This window comes from Anopheles cruzii, chromosome 3 (genome assembly GCF_943734635.1).
Source record: "Anopheles cruzii chromosome 3, idAnoCruzAS_RS32_06, whole genome shotgun sequence".
NCBI classification, from domain to species: domain Eukaryota; kingdom Metazoa; phylum Arthropoda; class Insecta; order Diptera; family Culicidae; genus Anopheles; species Anopheles cruzii.
Window position 1 is genome coordinate 42,700,066 of NC_069145.1, and position 22,188 is coordinate 42,722,253.

Here is a 22,188-nt window from a genome sequence, read left to right on the forward strand (position 1 = left end):
TCATGGAGATGGTGCACAAGGTAATGGGCGTTGTCCGGTGCAAATTTTGCTGGAGAGATTGTACCACAATGTTGCAGGGGTTCTCGAGTACACGGCATGTACAAGAGTTCCATAAATAGCACACACCCAATTCCTAGAACACGCTACTCGCCGGCTAATGAGTCCACCATAAAGGCCTTTGAACTGATATTCCCTGTCAAACATAGCTGAGCTGGAGAGCCCAGTGGAACTATTGTTGCGAGCCCGACTGCCCTCAATTAGGCAAATCTACGGCAATCGGAAATCGGCAAACCCGCCGTTCGCTGTCGGGATCTAATTTGGCGCTTTCCTTCCGCGAAGCGCCGTATATTTGCCTTTTTGGCACCCAATTTGTCCGTCAAGCGTGCAGATGGGCGAATGATAAAGCACGAATTAGGCGCAAGCGGGCTTCAAATTATTCGTCCGTTCCGCCGAATAACTCGCCAACTTTCGCCTGACGGCTTTGGATCGCTCAAGAATCGACTCCGAGCCATGTGTCATTAAGCTCGATGATGGTTTACAATTCGGAAAGCACGAAAAAACCAAACTGTGGGAAAAGGAGCTACGTTTGGGTCGGGTTTTCCCCCAGCGAGAAAAAAGCGGTGCGTCTTCAAAAATACATTATGCTGACAATATATTACGGGTTCGAGTTTTTTTTTTCGAAAATACCTTTTTACGACAAATATTAATTAATCTGTTTTTTCCCTGTGGTTGTTAGATCTTCTCTTCTAAAGCTCCATTCCATATTCATGTGCGTTCCGTATGACCTCTGCTAAGTTAAAACGAAAAACCAAACAAGAGGCTTAAAAATAGTCATCCATAAATAATCAATTAATGTCCATGCTCTGCCATGCGTGCTCTTACGGCGATTTTCATAATTGGCACTAGATCGGTTCCGCCGGTTCAGCCAATGTATCCAAAAAACGTCAATTAGAGTCATCCAAATCTTTTCCATTCTTGACAGCTCCTTTCAGCCGTACGATTTTGCCGTTCCAGTGCCTGGGGGGTTTATATTTTCCAGCCAAACGAACTTTGATAGCCCAATTTGCACAGGCTTCATTATAATTGCCGATGCAGCACATGTGCTCATGTCCCTGAGGAAAGCACCAATGGGAGTTGGTTTGACAAAATCCCCCAAAAAAATCGTCCAATAATTGCATTCTTCTACGGCAGATTATTCGAACTGCTACAGAAGATAAAGTCCATTGGTACATACCCAGTGTTTGATAAATTCATCGGCAGATCAGTTTCGCTAGCTGCCTCGTGACGTTGAGTTAAATTGAATTTTGTGGCTTCCATCGTCAATTTTCAGCGATAGCCTGTTCGTGACATAAGATATTTTAATGCTTAGATAGATTGATTTATTTTTTAGTGTTTGTGTTTGGAAATATTCAAAGCCTGGCACAAATTGATTACTACGTGTTAAGGACGTGTAAGACAAGTTATTGACGAACTTTTGACGTGTTATAGGAACTACATTTCTTCGCATCTAAAAATCAAATTCGGGTTCAATAAGAGATTTGACTGTATGTGTTTGCTATTGGGGAAAGTGAACACCTGAATATTTAATTTGTTCTCCTGTTAAATTTGTCTTATGACAAAATGACAAAAGCCACTTCTTCCGTTCTTGTTTTGACCATGGATCGTAATGACTCAAAAATAACGTAAAAGAATTTTGTATTCATATGCCATCTGATTGATGCAACTGTATTGGACTAATTTGCAATAATTAATGGGATGCAACGCATCTAATGCGTACAGTGGCCTGAATGTTACGGGAAGTCTTTTGCACACGGAGAGCTTGAAACGGAGACTTCCCTCTTAATATGTACCCTGGAAAACACTGGCAACTTGGAAAACAAACTGTCTGGTGTAGCATGTGGGAAACTAGTTCACAGACCCAGTCGCAGCCGACCATTGTTAGTGTATTTTGAACAGAGAAGTAACAAACTCTCATTGCTAATGCCACTTCTCGATATTGTTTCCCGGAGACCCCCCTTCTCGAGATTACGGCGATCGAACTCTGGGAATTATGGACATACCGCGGTGAACAATTACCACTGCAATTACGATGACTGCAGCCATCAAGCGGTGTGTGTGACCGCGACAAGAGACGCCGATATCCGACAGAGTGGCATGCTCCACAACGATCAAACGATTCCACAGTTCGAAGAAAGGGTAATATGCATATCGAACCAGAATCTGATGTAGAATCTGAAGCAGTAATGGTCAACAAGTGACGAACTATTTCCGGATGCTATTGGTGATGCTAATGCATGCGCCAGGAAGTGTTTGACAACTATGCCTGGCACGTCAACACAATGCTTCTAGTGCCAAGCTGATTGGTGGTCTTTGTTTAGTTACACCAGCTAAGCCATCTTGGGCTTTTCAACACTGATTTCACGATTTCGATGCTCGCCTCCTACTATCGACCGTTGGAATCCGGAGCAGTTCATTAGGTCAAAGGGCATGCATATGGAATCTTCGTGAGCCACAACATCAACAGAACTTCGTCCACGGATAGTGCTTCCGTTCCAACCGTTCTCGAAATTATGCAATCAAAATGCAACGAAAACGATTTCAGACTTCATTGCTTCCCTTGAATGTAGATCGCAAGAGAGCGGACGACGACAATGACCATTCATTATTAATCATCATCACATCAGGTTACTTCATTTTCCTCGAAACGAGTGTCATCCGACACGCAGAAAGCAATTGCGGGCATGATTTCGTAGCATAAACGTAATTTGTTGCATAAAATAAACATAACCAGCAGGCGCAGAGGCGGCACAGCGTGTCCGTCTTGGCAGTGGAGTGGTTTCGTATGTGTAAATTCGCCATGCATCATGCATGCGCTATGAGAGGGCTTTTTTATTGTACCATTTCGTAATCGCCTTCCACGGCACAAGGTTGTAAAATATTCTTACTTCTTGTGCCGGTGCCGGTTCCGCTGGTAATTCTCGATATATGTCGTTCCATTTCGTGGGCAGCGATTCCCGTCCTTTACTTATTCTACAATGTTTCACCATAGAAAGAAATAGAAGCCCTGTAACGGTTTCATTGAAAGTTAACGCATAATTTAAACGCACAGAGCCCAAACCACGTTTATAACACGCGGACAAGTGAGACTTTGCACACTATCCGCATGAAGGTGGCATGTTACAACGTCCGGTGCATACCAGGATATTGGAGAATTCCCTAAGAAAACCTCGTATGATTTATGTTTTATTTGATTTCCGCATTCTCCGTTTCGAAAAGCTTCGTCCATCCGCGAACTGACGGCGCTCGGGTGGAATCTAATAACGTCATCGAGTTCCGAGCTGACATCCGATACGGGTTAGTTAATAAAAGTGATCCCGACTTATTGGCTTTTTATGGCGCCAGACGCGTGGCCGGCGTTAGAGCCGGAAATGGATGACAGAATCAATTTTATCGCAATCGTATTCAATATCGGTTAGCAGTGGGAGCCGCGCTCATGATACAAATCCGATGCGGGACATCACGCCACTATTCCAGGATAAAGTGTTGCCACCGACGGCGAATTCGAGGATTTCATGCAACATATCGAGCAACCAACGTCGTTTCGATGGCGTTTCGTTAACAAATTCAATTCACTTCATACTTACAGTCTGTTCTACATTATCATCCACGCGCTTTACAGTGGGCGAAACCCTTTTTCGCAAAGCTGTGCCGTTTGCTGTTTGATTTTAACCGAAATATCTATCCCCTTTAAATTTTTCCCAATTTGCAGCGACTAAGGACATTCAGGGCGTGATCTTTTATACCAAGATTTATTCAATCTGAGGGACCCGTTGGTGAAAACTGCTTCTCAAACAACTGCAAATCACTGTTATCAATAAATCGGCCTACCTTTTAGTTTCCCGTACATCGCAGATCACTCGTTAGTCGGTAGGAGCCACTGGTCGGACGCTGACCCGAGGAATATTACAAGACAAGATTCGACTCACCGTACATCGAGTGTAGGCAAATTTGGAGCAATACCTTTTTCCAACCCCACTTGGTGCGACCTTTTTGAAACATTACCGCCATAAAAGATTCGAGGCAGGAGCCCTTGCTGACTGCGAAGGACATACCGATCTGATGTAACACCGTAATCATTTTAAATTGACCTATAGCCTATAACATATTGTGGTAAGCACCTCCCATAACATTAGGTCCCAACCATTAAGCCACAACGTCAACCGCATAAAATGGGAGAATGATTGAGGAAAATAGGGTTCGTTAATAATTTTTCACTTCAGTTTAAAGGTTTAGTTTAAACACGCTTTTACCCACTACTTTAATACTTTAACAAATAGAGACATTTTTTCTTTTACGAGGGAACGAGAGGGATATTCACATAAAGCTGCCATTAAAATATAATTCTTTCTGTCCAAATAGAAAAGTAATCTTGTCGAAATGTTTTAAATTTTTTAAATAATAATGATCTCTATAAAAATTAGTTCTATTCTGTTGTTGTCAATTTTTGTATTCATTACGAAAATTGAGCTATTTATTGGAAACCGCTTGCTAATTGAGAGCTGAGAAAAGGTCGTAGAGGGACAATCCGCGCAACCCACATCAACAAATTAGTTCTTTTTTCATTGTGAGAAATGCTTCGACCGGGCTTCGATTGAAGTTTTTAGTCCTACTTAAAAGCTCATTAACATCAAACCATCCGTAGCGACCATCCTTATCGGTTACAGCAAAATTCCATCTTGCACGAATCGACCATTTTTTTTTCATTGAACGGTTTGGGATTGTTCCGATTGTCGTATCATTTCTTCTTTAAAAGAAAGCAACACTTTTGTAAAACACGTACAAGTGGTGCTTTTAAAGGCATCTTTTTCACTTTAAGCTACGATTACGCGTTAGAAGGAAAAATGTGTTTAAAAAATATAGATATTGGCTCAATCGCACAACATAATTCGTAGAAATCATCGCCATTTACCCTTTCAACGCGCGGGCCACATTCCAGGTTCTGCTCAATATTTTCTCATAAGCGAAACGGATATTGGTTGCCCGGTAATAAGCATACTTCTCTGTTTATCCGCCAGCACGAAACGTTGATTAAATTTCATCGCCATTTTTTTGGCTTTCGCTTAACCGACAGCGGAAATGAGGCAAGGCGAGTCAATTTGAACGGTATTCCCAAAGCTCGACGGTGGCGTCCCTTGGGCCATTCGGCGCTTCCTGTCGCGCGTGCTTCCTCCGTATTACTTACTAGCTTCAGAAGTATATTATTTTGGACGCATCAAATCAAAGCACCTTTCCGAGAACCGTGTAAGCCTGGTTCTAGACCGTGAGCGAAGCAGTCCTAAATAAGGCCGAAGCAAGCAAACTGTCTGAAGCTGATTTGTCAAAGCTGTCTGCTCCTGTCATTGTACCATGGGTAGTGCAACTTTGATAGTCGTAAATAAATAAATTTGATTTGGAATTTCATCGGAATACTGTCAAAATGCTTCGGACAAATATTGATAAATGTCCACCCGCCAAAGTGTGATTTCCCTCAACTGTGCCGGGGATCGTTTATGTCCTAATTAGATCCATCAGACCGGTCGTAGCTTGGAGTGTTCTAAATCAATTTATGTTTCCCTCACAAAAGGGACATTAATCACCATTAGGCCGCCCATTGTGACAACGTTTCCAGTCTGTTGGGAGTCAAAAGGTTGTCTCAAGCATCTGCACTGCGCCTCCGATAAGATAGCGCAGCTCCCAGGGCATAGTGTATTCGTGCTGCTGAAATGGCCCTTCTTTAGCGCCGTCGTGCTGTGCTGTCCTTTGGTGGACCGTTGTTGTTCTGAAAAATGTGCGTTAAAAGTCGACATTCCCTTAGGGCACGGCCGGGACCAAAGCGGCACTCCCCGAAACGGAGAACTTTACGAGTTCTAGATAAATTCTGATCAAATGAGGTAGCAGACTTCCGATTTCTCTCAATTACATCGCATCCGCCGCCGCCGCCTTTTAATTTAATTTCTCGTTCCGTCGTTCCAGTGGATGATATTTCGCCTAGCGAAAGGACCGTTCGTGGAGGACTTCTATCAGTGCGTTACGCACGGGTTCTACACCTCCCGCTGGCAGGAGCAGCTCTACACCACCTTTACGCTGGTGTTTATGTTCATCATTCCACTGCTGATATTAATCGGCACCTATTTGTCAACATTTATGACGATCTCAAGTAAGTATGCCCGGCAATGCCCAGCCAGCGGCGAACGGCCGCATGTAGAAGCCCCAGCCATTACGGTTAACTGTGAGAAATAATAGTGCCGGGAAACGCTGTACGGCAGCTTTCGTTGAAGCGAAAGCTGTTTCCCAACTAACATTCGACACGTTCGGTGCTTAGGCCACCTTAGCACGGTGATGTCGGTGGATCACTTTGACTAATTCACAGCTTCGTTCTATTCGCGGTCTTTCGTAGCGCCTGTGCCAACCACTTGCTCACCGGTTTGATAGATGGCTCAGCCATTTTTCTCAATGTATAGGCCAGCCCTAGAAGGTTGATCTGTGCTGAAAACTGAAAAGTCCTCCACGAGACCGCAGAATGCGGGACCAAGAAAACATCCCATTACTGCTGCGACTCGGCAGACGCTGGTGCACAACAGGTGCTCACAGTGACAATGTTTGCTGATCGTAAAAGCTCCCTAAATGAAGCTTCGTTTGAATTATGCTGATTAATTGACGCGACGGTGATTAATTTGACACAATGAAATTGGTAACGCTATGTTGGCTTGCGCCAGTACAACACTTGAGCTCCGAATTGGGGTCGAAAACTACCCTCCTACAGATCGAAATGCTTTTAAAGAACTGAAATACGTTTCATCCGTCTTCGAACGGTCACGTTTGACTGGACCGCTGTCCAATGAACTTACTCCGTCAATCGCCGCGCGGTGACAACGTTTGATGAATGTGTTAATCCATTTTAGTTGCAGAGCACTTTATCCGACCATATATTATGATGGAGCAGGTAGCATTGACAACGCGGCGAACCAATCGGAGACCATTAACTTCTCTTCCACTTTTCTTCAACAGCAGTCAACGGTTTGATTAAATTAAATATAATTGTTTATGTGGCTAAGGTGTTTTTATTGGCGCCTTGCTACCAATTGCGACCCGCCTCCATTGGCCGCGAAACGGTGGTAATGAAGTACAATGTGGAAAATCGTTGCTAATCCAGTCACGCCTCACGACCATAATTAAACCATTTGGAGGCTCCAACGTTCATTCGACTGGGGGCTACTTCCAATGTTCACGGGATCAGTTTCTTACGTTCTTTTGGTCGTTAATAATTGATTTTAATTATTTTGAGAAACGATTCATTACTTTTAGTGGCTTTACAATCGGTAAAATATTGAGTCAAGTTTCATGCATTACAGTTTACGCATTCGGTTCATTCGCGCATTTGCTCAATTTATGTTAATCCAAACAAGTCGTTTATTTAGATGTTTCTAAAGCATCTTTAAGTTTGAACATATGGTATTAAGGTATGGTGGTATGGCATGGTGTTAAGGTAAATTCATAATATTTCATTCGCCCTTTGTTCTAACTCTGTGACTAACTTTCTTTCCTAAGCCGACCCTAAATGTCCCATGTGAAAAATTGCTTCGGGTGTTCGTGGCCGGACGAAGGTCTCTAATCTCATCACGACGACGATAGCATATGATTATCTATTTCCAGCTCTGACACGTTATCTATCAAATTTTCATGAGAATTTGTCATTAATTATACCAAACTTCAGCGAAACAAAATGGCTCCCAAACACGGCACGACAACCGTGCCTCCATTTGCCAGGTATCTAACAGGTTGCACAGTGGACTTTCGATGCTATCTTCTTGCTTTCGCAGACAACAAAATGATGTAAACCTCCTACTCGTCCCAAACTGAGAGATCTCTTGTTGCATGTTGTTAAATCTATTTTCAAATTAACAATAGAAGGGAAAAATCAATGCTTATAAGAAAAATGTGGTGTATTCTTGAACAAGTTTGTAAAATTTAGTACATATTTCAGCATTCTGAAATATAATTCGCAAAAAACTTATAACCATGCAGAACAAATTAAGCTTAGGTTGCGCAAAAATGAAAAATTAATATTTTGTGAACAAATATTTACCAAAAACCCAAACAATTTACGTTACGATTTAGATGCTGGCCAAGCAGTACTTCTGAACTTCAATAGCTAAACTCAGACAGCGTACTCATTTGGACAGCGCTTCACAAATATTGTTCGTTATTTGGACATTTGCTGGACTGAAATTCTACACCTCAAAGTACTAACTCGTTCTGCAATAAACGTCCCTCTAAAAAGCTCAGGTGTTCCGTTGCTTCGAGTATCTCATTTACGAAATTTATTTCACAATCGCAAAGTACGTCACATGATCCAGATCCTGGGTTTCCGGTTTACTTTATTTTCCCATGCAAATAACTCGGAAAACATTCAATGCCCTCCCCAACCTCCGTAGGTCAACATGCGTTAATGAGAAAGTTACCGAAAAGGCTAAAATGGGATCATTGTTTACTGTTACCTGTGTTGCTATTTATTCGCATCTGATTACGGAACAATCTGAAAACTATCCAGGATCTAGAATTCTTGAACGTTTTCCATTGGACCTCTTGAAACCGTGCACCCTACCGGACATTGGAAACAAACTAAACCCGATCACGATGGAAGCGGAAGCGATGGTTGTGATAGCGAACGGGTTTCGTTCATTCAATGTAACGCACCGCTTACCCAACGTCTACCCATTTTGGAGGCGACAAACCCATTTCGTATTGGCCTGGAAAATACCTTCAAACCTCAAGGCTTGAGGAATGCGGAGAAAAGCGCCTTCCAGCAGCTCAATGAAAATGGTTCAATTAATGCTCAGACTTTCCGTTTCGCCTCGCGCCTTTTTTTCAGTGACCATTAATCACCGAACGGCCGTTTGCATAAGTCCTTTATCCGGCGTGCGATTGATGGCACACCAAAAATAAAGGTGGAAAAGTTTCTTTTCCAAATCCGTTATTGCCGAATCGTTACACTTTTTCACGCATTAACTGACTAGAATCAAACAGTATAGGCTAAGTTGAGAGAAAGGAAATGCTTGTTAGAAAAGGTAAGAAAAGTATTATGAATAGAATCAATAAAAATAATAACAACTTAACGTTTAATAACATCTTTAAGATCTAGTTTAATGAAATAACACATTGTATATTGTAAAGTGGATTAATATTCAAGGTTTTTAAGAAGAGAATTATACTTTTTGGAGGCAGCTCAATTGAGCAAACTACTGATTTGATTTTCGCATATCTTCATCCCACCTCGAATAACATTGTTTGTGAAATAACTAGGTTTTTTTTATATGTATACTGGTTTCATTGGTTCACCTTTTTAATACAACAACAATACAATCTTTCATCGCAACATTTCAACGAAGTGCATTCAATGATTCAGCGATATCGGTTTGAACCCCAGTATTAAATGCAAATTGTAAATTTATTTTGTAGATTATTATAACGAGTTTGCATTTTGTAAAATCAAAGACCGACCAACTACATAAAGTTTAAAAGGTCATGGATTCTTGTACATCTGAGATATTTCTACCTAAAAATAGAAGTTCTAAAACAAAATGTTGTCAGACAAATGAATTTACCTGGAATCTATCTAACAAATGCTGTCCATTCCATAGTTGCTTTCCATCGCTATGATGCTCAAACTTGAAAACAGAAAATGCTAGAATTGCCAAGCAAAAATGTAACCCGCGTTCGGTAACGCACCGGAACCAAATTCTCAACCGTTCCATTCATTACTTTGATATGGACCACGTGCCACCATGCGCCTCCATTTCTTTTAACGCTTTGTTTCGAAGAATCATCGCTGTTGGCAAGCAATGAAGCTAGCCGGTCAGCGTTCTGTCAACATTAGTGATTGACAGAAATGGCCAATCGTTTTTTTTTTTCAAACAGTCCACGCATAGGTCTTTGTCAGTCAATTTGTAACTTTGACCTTGCGGCTAACCAAATTCCCAGAAGTCTCAAACCCGTTCGAGCAGCCAGAGCCAAAGAGCCAGAGAAGCCCCTTACTGAATGAAAGCAAATACATAAAAATAGCTGATACACTACGACAGAGATTGTTTAACCTTTACCGAGGTGTTTTGTTTTCGAAACATTATTGAGTTTATACACCTTTACTAGTATTGACTATTCTCAAATTACTTTAAGCCCAAATTTAGTACCGTTTTGATGTTTAAAGTCTCCTTTAGGGATACCCTCGGAATCACGTTTAAATGGCACAATATGTTGACATAGCTCGCCCAACAGAACTGTTGACGAAGCAGCAGCAGATACACGCCCAGCTTGAGCATAGTGCCCTGGGCAAACGGAACGATATTGTTTATTTTTTCCCTGTTGCATATTGTGGTAAGCGTGTGAACGGTGAACAATGACAAAACAACGTTTTTGAAGGCAAGCCTTATACCCGTTGTGCAGAGAGTGCCCAGCCAGGCAAAGGATAGCAAAAATAAAACATTTCAAAGCGATGCATGCCAACACTGGACAGAGTGTGTTCGCGACGTGACATCAACTGATACCATGAAGGCAGTCTAAAAGATCGCGTTCCCTCACGCGTCTCCTCTTGGTCCCGCACAACATAGAAATTGGCTCAGAATGTGTTTAGGATATCAAATAAAAAGTGGTCGATTCTGATGCGGTCTGAAACGGGCAACCAGTAAGTCTAATTCCTATGTTGTAGTTATCTGACTTAAAACTGAAATGTTAATTTTACGACTTTACTATTCTTCAGACTAACGGTTTCATTGACTTTACCATTTTCAGATGACCCTATGCTTCATCCTTCAAAATGAGGTTCCTTCAGAACGAGTTTCAACCACAATGCAGTCAGTTTACTCATGTCGTGCAAATGGAACATTTTATTACTTTCGCTCGTTTGCATTTTTATAACCTCGTTCGTGTTCACTTTTGAGTAGCGTGTCGGCGCACCTGTTAGGTACAGACACACTCAGCACTCAGTTGCTGCCTTTTAATCCAAATCCACTCTTCCGATCTTCCCCACCATGGGGATGTGCAATCGATTAGGGGTAGTCATCGCGAGTGTTAGTCAAACCATACCCAGGAAAGACTTCCCAGGAAAGATTCTCAACAGCAAGTCTCCACGCAGAACGTCGACATGTAGCCGAACATGAGTATTTGCTTTCGCTGCCTTCGCTACTCTTTGAAGACATTTGAGGTTCGTTGATGACTTTTTCTTTTCGACACGCGCCAACAAATGTTCCCACAGCCGTGGCCGTTGGAACAGAAACTCGTCTAGCCACATGTGCATGCATCGGCGCACCGACGCGATTCCTGATGGTTACGTTTGGAATGATCTGTGCTTGATGGGAATGAGTGTGTGCTTTCTTTTTATGAAGAAAACGATATTTCATCCCATTCAACAATGTGCGTGGGCCCTTTCACTCCTTGCAACAGTGAGCTGTCTTTGGTGATTGAAAAGCTCCTTATTCCTTCATTTACATAAAGAATCATTTGCTACACAGAAAGTATTTACAGTTCGTTGCCGTCGTAACGTTCTCCACCTTCACTGTGATTAACTTTTCATTAAAGGCCTCAATATGTACACGGCAGTATTTAATTCACAAAGCTAGAACCACAATAACGACGAGAAATAAGCACGGATCACACTATTTACACGAATGTTCACCGTGCGTCCTGAGCTGCTGAATTATTTGGCATAAATTGCTGAGTATTGAAAAATATCGATTCAGGATCATAAGTAATCGGCTTTTAAGAGCGCCAGCAAAGTTCTCCTTTTGTCCTGAATTTCTAATCTTTCCATTATGACCTTCCATAAAATTTACAAACAGTTTACCTTTGATAATGCAAACCGGTACCACAACTGAGGAGAACAGTTTGTTAGGTTTTGCAATGAAATTGTCAATGAACTAGTTAAGGCAGACAGGAATATTATCTGGAAGAATTTTGACGCGCTCCATAAATACGTCTTGACGAGATTAATATCATTCTCAGTCTCGGCAAGTAACTTCTCGGATTAAAATAATGCTTCTGAATAATGTATGCACTTCCTGGCCACGAGCTTAACTAGTTTTAAAACAGCAGCCCATGGCCCTTTGCTTGTTTCTTTTTCTAAGGGAAGCAACTAAAAACCAACAACTAACGCGTTGGTGACATTTGTCGGCATAGGATGACGGAGACGGCGGCATGGAATCTATCTGTGCAAATGAAGCCACACTCTGCCAAAGCCTTCCGGGACGTTGCGGTTTCTGTTGGAAAGATGGAAAACTGTCACATACCAAAACTGCGCTCTGCCACAGCTTGTCATATAAAATCCCGTCAAACTGTCGGGGCGATGGGTTCTAATTCCCAGCGTTCTAATTTGATAATAGCGCCACAGAACCTCTTCTGCATCTGCAAGCACTGTGCACGTGATGAAAACGAAATTGTGTTTCTATACAATTAGTAAGACTTTTCCACTGAATGTCAATGAGCAAAACAAATTCAATTGAATAATACTCGCTCCTGCCCTCAAACGAACGCGACCAGTCATTTGGGGGTTTGAGTGTTGCAATTTAAAACTTTCCCAACCACCGGGTTCTTTTTCGCTTATCGCCGAAGGGAGCCACTGCCAGAAGGTGGCGCACAAAGTACCAGAAAAAGGGCGCTTTGATGGCCATTTATTACCACTTGTCGACGGCGAGTCGACGAGCTGCGTGCCAATCGGATGGGACGATTCTTCACAAGACACAAGATGTTCCGTCACAAATCTTCGGCGCGTTGCCGGCGGCGAACGAAATAGCATCCGTTTTCTGTCAAAGGGTACCATTTTAACCCACCAGCCCAACATCCGGTAACCAAAAACACACACACACACACAAATCTTTGGCGCATTTACATGTGTGTGCACCGAGTGCAGCAAAGAGTGCCGCCAAAGGACACGATTAAGTTTCTACCCATGTTTTGCGCGGAAAACTCTGCCAAACCGACCAAGAAGCGGGTCACGTTCTGGTGGTGGTATTTTGGGACTCAGATGGGGTTTCCATGAAACCCAAATTTGCGACACACCACATCCATCAGGTTTTCCGAAACCGTTCGTATTTCTTCGCTGTTTGGCATACCGATCAAAGGGTACAGGCGCGAAGACTTTGAAGAGCTCCTAAGCTACCCTCATTAAACTTTCTTACGATGGGGAATTGGCCCCGAAGGTTGGGTTCATTCAATTTCGCGTTGCAATCGGCACGGTACCGTTCACCGGGACCGGTGCCAGAAATTGATCACAAAGTTTAGTTTACGGCAAACTTTAGATTCTTGTAATTCCCACGCCATAGGACACGTACGGGGCCGTTGGCATTCCTTGGGCCTGTTGCTACACTTGGTACGTGATTTTCGCAGCGTTTGATAGCGAAACAATCGGTCCATTAATTCTGTCGTTGCTAGTCACAGATTGGAACGTGAATTTGTGCTTGAAAGAAAGTACCAAACATCGTCCTGCACCTCAACGACGCTTGTGTGTTATGGGCCGATAAATTTAAGTATTCAATTTGTTGGGGGAAGTAGTGTCAGGGTAGCTTTGGGGTCACGTTTGAAGCGTAGACCAGGATCTTGCTGCTGAACATTTCTGCTGATAAGTGAAAGACTTATTGACCCTGGGAGCGTAAATCTAAACTGTATTTAATTTCAACGGTCCTACTCGACGGACAGTTCAACTTGTCCTATTCGACGGACGGCTAATTTATACAAAGTTTGGACCTTTTGTTCTTTATTTCATTACATTATTAAGTCTTGCTTTCAACATAAATTCTTCAAATAAAATTGCAACGTAAGCATAAATCTAAGGATAATGCCTTACGTTTGGTTTGTGGCAGTATTTAGCTTCTGTTAGTAATTTCTTGATCGAATGTTGGTTCCATGTTCTCGTAAATGTTTTATTTAATGTTTATGCAATGATCAGTAGAACTAAGCATATTTTCTACTCTTTACTTGCCACTATAATAAACCATAGTTTAATCATCTGCAAATTCTGTTGGGGAAAAACTTTAAATCCCATAGAATCACATTATTATTCAATATCAGTGAAAGTGATTATTGAAAGTTAATGTCTATAATTTTCAATATGCTTACCGCAATGAACCAAGCTGTATTTCGGCAATAACGCGTCGAGTGTAGGTTGATAAAACCTAAAGTATTGCTGGTTTGGTTCTTTGTTGCAACCTGTTCGGATGTAGTTAAAAACAACTCTCGTTTGAAAAAAACCTTGAAAGCTATATAGTTTATATTATTGTTATATTTTACTGTATTGTTATTTTTATGAACTTAAGTATTGTTATACATCGTAGAATTTATTTCATTAAATAATGAGGAAATAATGAGGCAATGAGGAAGCTAATTGGCAATTAATAAATAATGAGTAAACAATGAATCGCCAAAATTCAAACCATTTCATACATATTTTAAACCGCAAATTTCAGGTCAAATGTTGAAGTCTGAAAGTATCAATTGATTAATTATATTAAACGTCACTATGAAGTTTACTAATTACCCGTTGTTTTCCTCCGCCCACTGCACAACCCCTCATAATTTAAATTTAAACATTTTAACGTCTTCGCCTACCAGGCCGACAATTAATTACTACGTACAACAACAAAAAACAGTAGAAAATCAAAGCTCGACAGTTGGCGGCAGCGGAGGCAACAACGGCGTTACCGAAGCTAAATCGATTCCATGACCTTCATTGCTAAATTGGCCTCTTGATTATTCATAAATCGGCCAGCGGAGAACTGCAACCTGCCACAGCATAATGACCGTTGCGTGTCTGGGAAGGGCAACGCGCAACGAGACTGCGTCGGATGTGAGCCGATTTCTGTGCGGCCCTTCCGGTGGCCTCTTTGCAAACTTTGTTGTGGGAAACGCTTTTAACTTTTCACACAAACGACCGAACCGTTAATCGGCCTCTTGGGCTTCAGTTTCGTACACCATTAGGAAGCATGTTCCGAGAGGATCTGCTCCCGTTCCCTAATGGATCGGGTTTGGGTTCAGGTTAGTCCATATTTTATCCGAAATGGGCTTCTTCACTTCTTCGCGTCATTTTACGTCATCGGCGTCGTCGACCCATTTCTTAATCAATAAATTTAACCACCATTTGGCGGTGGAAGCACGTGCCCCGCATCCGCGATTCTGATTCCCGATTCTGCTTTCCGGCTCGTTACTTGCAGGCAGCGAAAAAATCTTCCGCATCGACACGTCGGCCGTGGACCGGACGACGTACTACCGGCGTTCGGACACGAACCGCCAGCGGTTGATACACAAGGCCAAGATGAAGTCGCTCCGGATATCGGTCGTCATCGTGGTGGCGTTCATCGTTTGCTGGACGCCGTACTACATCATGATGCTGATATTCATGTTTCTCAACCCCACCGAGCGTGTAAGGATACCGATCACACTGGCGGACCATTTCGCCACCAAATTTGTCACTTTGCTAATGGATGTTTTATTCGTTTCGCATCTCGATGCTTCACTCGCCATTCTGTTCCCACATTTCTTTACTGTTCCATTTTATTTTCTCTTTACTTCTTACCACTTGCATGCTCTTAATCTTTCTTCCCCTTTTTCACTCTCTTTCTCTCTCTTTCTCTCTTTTCCCTTTCATTCTTGATCGCTCTTTCCTGTTTTTCAGTTCGGCGAGGATCTACAATCGGGTATTTTCTTCTTCGGTATGTCGAACAGTCTGATAAACCCCCTGATCTACGGGGCGTTCCACCTGGTGCCGATCCGCCAGCGGCGTAATCAATACAACCAACATGTAAGGTACATACATGACGCTTCTCTTGATGTGGTGTGTAATAAATGTGCTTGCCGCGTGCCCTGCCCCGGAGGCTTCAAGAGTGCTTTGCTGTGTTGCGTGTTCCGCTTGAACTTCATCAGAAGATCCTTTGGGCCGTTGTTCAATTTGATTCGCTTCGCCGTAGCTCACAGAGTCGTAGAGCGCTTCGTAGAACGAATAATGCGTTTCATGGTTGTAACAGGAACAGGACTAGAGGTCGAATTGTAAATTTCCTAGTAGATGCCCAACCCATTCGATGATGAAGGGGCCCATCCGGAAGTTGGCTATCGGCAGCATTGCTTCCTTCCGTGCAACGGCAACGTGATGGTGATGCAAATTCTGCTCCGATTCACTGTCGATGAGCTCCCTCTGATTTAATTAGGAAATTGCTTTCCAGAACAGCCGGCTTCCGGTATTGATTTCAGGTCCGGGTCGCATGTACCACGCAGACTCGACCCTGCTATCGTGAACCGTTTAGAAGTTTTATCGGCAAAAGAATAACCGGTCGGTACCGTAAATAGAATATCCCGGAGGATCAAAGGATGGGCTGGGCTGTAGTTAAAAAGTAGGGAGGTTGCGCCGATCTCGACAGGGATCATAATTACGTGACCTACGAGGGCGTAAAATAGCACCTCATTTGGAGGAACAGTGCCTTCGGCGACTTCTTCCCACAGGTTAAAATTAATTTACTTTCTTCAGTTATCTGTTGCCATCGCTGACTTTTTGCAACTTGTGGTTCAATGTCCGTCAAAATAAGGCTTAAAAGTTCCCGAAAGAAAACAGTCTCCACAAGCCGAATCAGCCCCGTTCGTCTTTGTTGCTTTTCTTAATCGCTGCTCACCGAAAGCTAATGGAATTAATAGCCTGTCGCAAGCTACAAGGCTGTTACGTTAACCCGTGGGCCTATATTTAGTGTAGCTGTAGAAACCGCAAAAAAAACATTTTTCAAAACGTTGGCTAAGCGGCCCTGAAAGAAGCTTAGTTTTACATTGTCGGACCGGAACCACGAATGAAACACCCGGGTCGAGCATTTTAACGCTATATCGTTAACGCATAATCCTGCTCGTACCTTTGTCTTCTGCAAGATAATCTGGCCGTGAGCTTCAGTGTTGCTTCATTTGCTCCATGCTAACGAATGGTGTTCCGGGTAGTTTTGGGCAGAAAGCTTCCTGCCTTGATTGCGAGACTCCTTCTGTGCGTTAGTTGTAGAATGCTGGCCAACATTCTGGCAGGTCTTTGAATAACTTTTCTGCTTTATCCCTTCCCGGAGGACCAAGTAAGCCACCAGAAACAAGTTTAAAAACATGCTAACAAGTTCCTGTTACATTCGCACCATGAAAGACGGTTGTTGGTGGTTATGTGACCCTCTAGAAGTTAGGTCACCACGTTTGTTGGTAGTTAAAAAACCAAGCGTGAAGAGTCTACGGCCAGCGTTTTTTGTTATGTTTCAGAGTCTTGTACGAAACATAAGAAAATTTTGTTTCTCTGAAGACTGTAATTTTTGAAGAAACTCAAGTTTTTTTTGACAAGATAAGAAATTTGGTACAGATAAAAATTCACAAAAATAAGAATGTTGTTGGGAAATTAGCATTTTGGCATGCAAAATAAACCACCATCGGCAATGCATTTTCTGTCTAACCGGCCTCAAGGAACGGTTCCAAAACACAGAACCTATCATCGTCACAGATTGTGCGCGACCCGGTTTCGGACCATAGGCGCTGGCCAAGAGTGACCCGGCTTTGGGCCAGGAGCATTCGGAGACAACGGTTAACACGTGGGAACGTGCAGGAACACGAAGAGTTGGATAGCTTGGATGAGGTAAGAAGATACAGTGGAAGAGAGTGCTGTACGTAGCAACGGAAGTTCGTGGTATTGGTGTTGGAATGGCAGTGGCGGAGTAAAGCAAGCAAGATAGGATTGCATAAAGAAACACGTTCGAAACTGGTGCGAGAGAGGATTGTGTTGGTGGCTTGAAATACGAGCGCGAGAGTCGGGCGGTACGGGGAAAGAGAATAAGCTTGCAGAGCGCAACACGCCTGCCCGGGCTTGGCCCGATAGCGTGCGCAATGCAATGCTTATGTGTGGGGAGAGTGTCGAGGGTCGCGCGTCACGATGTGGTGCCCGGTGGGGCTAACACTTCGAACGCTACTCGCCCGCCGTGTGCGCGCGCCCTCACAGATCGCCAGTAGTTCAAGTATGTGCGAAGTGCTACACGCCAGAGCGGACTTAGTCCGGTATAGCGTTGCGCTCCGCACATGTGAGAGAACAGAGAGAGAGTAATGAGGGTCGCGTGTATTGGTGTGGTGCTCCAACGAGCAAACACTTAGAACGCTTTATGCCCGCCTAGTGCGCGAGCCCTCACAGATCGCCGGTAGTTTAAGTATGTGCGAAGTGCTACACGCCAGAGCGGACTTGGTCCGGTAGAGCGTTGCGCTCCGCACATGTGAGAGAACAGAGAGAGAGTAATGAGGGTCGTGTCTCTTGGTGTGGTGCCTGGTTGGGCAAACACTTAGAACGCTTTATGCCCGCCTAGTGCGCGAGCCCTCACAGATCGCCGGTAGTTTAAGTATGTGCGAAGTGCTACACGCCAGAGCGGGCTTGCCCGGTATAGCGTGCGCATATATGAAGAGCGAATAAAGAGAAAAAGGAGGAGACGGGCGGCGCAGATGGAAGCAGACAATGCGCGAATGCAGAGCAGCGATGGTATGTATCGGTTGGTTGGTAGTGGTATCGAGAGAATTAGCGAGCAAGCCTAACGCGTTGGCAGCGATGGGAGTTCCATGTGTTGGTACAAGTCGACAAGAACAGCGGTGGTAGGCAGCGTGGAGCACACGCTGGAGCATCGACGTTGGACATTCTGGTGTGATCGCTTGACGGAGAAGTTGTGAAATTTTGGGTGTGAAGCAAAGAATACAGAATGAGTGGACAATGGGTAGTGAGTGATGTAGTAGAGGAAGGACAGCGAGTGAGAGTAAAGAAAGAAAAGAACATTTTGATGGGACCGTGGCCCATCCAACCGTTTGCCGAGGGGCTGCCGGTTCAGGAGAGAAAGGCGGAGTGGTTACGTGTCAGACAAGCGTTTGAAAGAATTGTGGAATGTAAAGGCGTTACATCGCAGAGGAGCAAATTAAATGCGTTGAAGATATTTGGGGGAAATTACCTGCTGTCGGTAATTGAAACTAAAGAGGATAAGGATGGTAGCTATGAGAGAACGATGCAGGCTCTGGATAATTATTTCGGTGACATGTGTGACGTGTCGAGAGAAAGAATTAAGCTGAGGGAAATGACAATGCAAGCGAATGAAGCATTTAGTGACTGGGTGTTGAGGTTAGAGAAGCAAGTACGATTCTGTGAAATGGGAGAGGAACAAAGGAATGAGGAAATCAGGCAGGCTTTGTTGCGGCGGTCGGTGCCAACAATAGCAGAGAAGCTAGATGTGATGGCAGGAATGTTAGAGGACAATGTACCAAAGATTGTTAAGATGGGGGAGAGACTGGATGCGGTAAGACGGGAGAAGCAGGAAGCTAGCAGCATGAGTGCAAAGACAGTTGGAGCGGAGAGTGGCCAGCAGAGAGAGCTGGAAGTGAATGCAGTGAAGAGAGAGACGGGTGTTGGAGGGCGAGAGACTCCGTTTAGGGAAAATGGACCGATGCGAAGTGCAGGACCAGAGAGAAGCTGTTTTAAGTGTGGACTGGTGCACCGGGCTCGCGAATGCAAGGCATTTATGGCAAGATGCTTTAGCTGCGGAATGAAGGGGCACTTCGCGAGAAAGTGCAACAGGAGTGGACCTCGCAAGTGGCAGAACGAAGTAACTAAGGGGGAGGCCCCGTAAAGCAGGCAGATAGTAACAGAGATGGTATTGGAGAGGAGTAGGAGATATGACGCTACTGGTGCTTATAAGTTGTTTATTTTTGCTGATTTGTTTGGTTAAATTCATGTCTTTCAGGAAGGAGAACCGTTGGTGAGGCGAATATAGAGGCAGGCGGACGACCCACGTATGGTGGAGGGCAGAATTGTAGACGGAAGCATCATATTTTTGCTGGACACGGGAACGTCGGTAAACACGGTGACGGAAGGAGTGTGGTGGAACATCAGAGAGGGCTCAGCGGCTTGCGTGCGATATTGGACACCAAATCCGGAGGAGCAGCTGAAAGGATATGGAAGTGCGGGCAGGCTGAAGACAGAGAGTCGATATCCACAGTTTATGGAGCGAGTTAGAGCCCCATGAGTTGTTTAGTGTAGAGGCGGATACGAAACTGATTGGTAGGCAAAGGTTTGCTCTAACAACAAAGCAAATTATGGAGGAGTTGGATAGAGATGAAACGGCACGTTTAGTAATAGAAGTAATAGAACGGCTGGGTAGAGAAGGGGAATGGCCGGAAGGAATAAGAGGAATAGGTGATAGAATAGGAATAGGTGAATAGCTAGTGATGCAGAGAAAGAGAGAGAAGCTGGATCCTCTATATGAGAAAGGGGTACATGAGGTTATAGCGATGGAAGGAGCTGATAGGGTAACAATGCGTGACTTGGAGTCCGGGAGAGTGAGAGTCAGGAATATAAAATGTTTCAAAGGTTTGTGGAAAGAGAGGAGGTGAAGGGTAGGAGCAGAGTAGAACTTGACAATCAGAGGAGAGATAGCATCAAAGGTTGGGGTAGTAACAAGACAGATTAAGAAAACCGAATAGATTGATAGAGACGTGAATTGTTGCGGTAGTGTATACGTCGTGCTCTGTGTGTGCAAGGGGAGGATGTGGCATATACGAATAGGAATGGAATTGGTATGTGTGAATTGGTGAGCGCAGTCAGTCTGACGATGGACATAGACGTGGACGGTTGTGTCCGAGAGCTGCGGGAGCGGCATAGTGAATAATAATAAAGTATAAGGATATCACAGTTATGTTTCGGAGTCTTGTAAGAAACATAAGAAAATTTTGTTTCTCTGAAGACTGTAATTTTTGAAGAAACTTGTTTTTTTGACAAGATAAGAAATTTGGTACAGATAAAAATTCACAAAAATAAGAATGTTGTTGGGAAATTAGCATTTTGGCATTCAAAATAAACCGCCATCGGCAACGCATTTTCTGTCTAACCGGCCTCCAGGAACGGTTCCAAAACACAGAACCTATCATCGTCACAGATTGTGCTATGCCGGATGGCGTAAAGTTAGCTGAGGGCGTGATTCTAAGCACAAACTTTATTTTCTTGTCATGCCTCCACATGCCGGTAACGCTGTGACATCGTGGTGACCACATGCGGTAAAGCATCGTCACGTGAAATTTTTCCCGAGCGCTTTTCTTCCCCATTTTAGTTTGGGCTTTTTCTCCTTGTACCCTGCTTAAAACATTAATTCAGACACCTCCGGTGTGTTGCAAAGTTCAAACAGAAACTTTTGCTGCCAGCGCGTTGCGCCCATACAGAATTAGAATGATGGCGCTCCCAGATTGGGGCAGCTGTCGGTGTTCCGTTTTTCGTGCTTCGGCTTCGCGCTTCTGCTTCGCAGATGGAGTTCGTCTAGTGTTTTACGCCCTCCTTAGTAGATCCATTATCGGCACGACTCATCCATCGTAAAGCGCCCCGTGGCCAACCACTACCGCTTCCGCTAATCTCGCTTCCATTTCGTGTTTCCGCAGGGAAGGCTCACTGTACTTTCAGCGGTCGTCCACCTTCAACCATCACAATGGCCACCAGCGGAACATGCATCCGCACACCAAATTCTCAAACTCGCACTCGAACCTGCCCGAGGAAATCTCCTTGATGTCACTGGAAAAGGATCTACGCAGCTTGGATGAGAACGTCAACCAGATTCACCAGACGGGAAACGGGACGATCAAACGGCGCAGCTTCGCGAGCAAGTTTCTGTCCTTTTCGCGGCTCTTTCACCGGAGTCAGCCAACGAAGCTTTAAGGCTGCGGGAGTGACGAAACAGTACTGAGATTGGCGCGGTCGCTAAAAAGACCTTGTCGTTGTCGTTGAATGACGAAGAAAGAGATTATCGCTCATGTCTGAGGCCGGCCGGAGACACGGGAGGTTGTAATGGGAAGTGAATCTCTGTTAAGATTAACCGTTAGCATGTAATGACAGAAAAAAAACGCTGCGTAGGCGTGATATAGATTTGTTAACAAACCCGGCAGCTAGGAGCGAATCGGGCCGCACGGTTCGCTCCGTTCCGATGGTGTACAGGAGGAAAGGTTCCGAGGAAAGATAGACTAGGATAATCAATAATAATGATTACAAAATAAAACCGTTGTGCTAACGCACGTTCGAGTGTGTCTATCGCGTTGCAAGATTATAGCTCGTTGAAAAGAAGTCCGTTTTAATAATTTAAGCAAGTGTACATATAATCGAAA

At 43.9% G+C, this 22,188-nt stretch overlaps 1 protein-coding gene across 1 annotated transcript in view; it reads left to right on the forward strand.

Annotated features, from left to right (window-relative positions):
* The window catches only part of LOC128270439 (gonadotropin-releasing hormone receptor), a 39,277-nt gene extending 17,532 nt beyond the window's left edge, over positions 1-21,745 (forward strand). Inside the window, exons 3-6 of the mRNA XM_053007837.1 lie at positions 6,013-6,196; positions 15,234-15,442; positions 15,695-15,825; positions 21,472-21,745. Coding sequence (XP_052863797.1) covers positions 6,013-6,196; positions 15,234-15,442; positions 15,695-15,825; positions 21,472-21,745 — 798 coding nt within the window. The remainder of the gene's footprint in view (positions 1-6,012; positions 6,197-15,233; positions 15,443-15,694; positions 15,826-21,471) is intronic.
* The last annotated feature ends 443 nt before the right edge of the window (positions 21,746-22,188 follow it).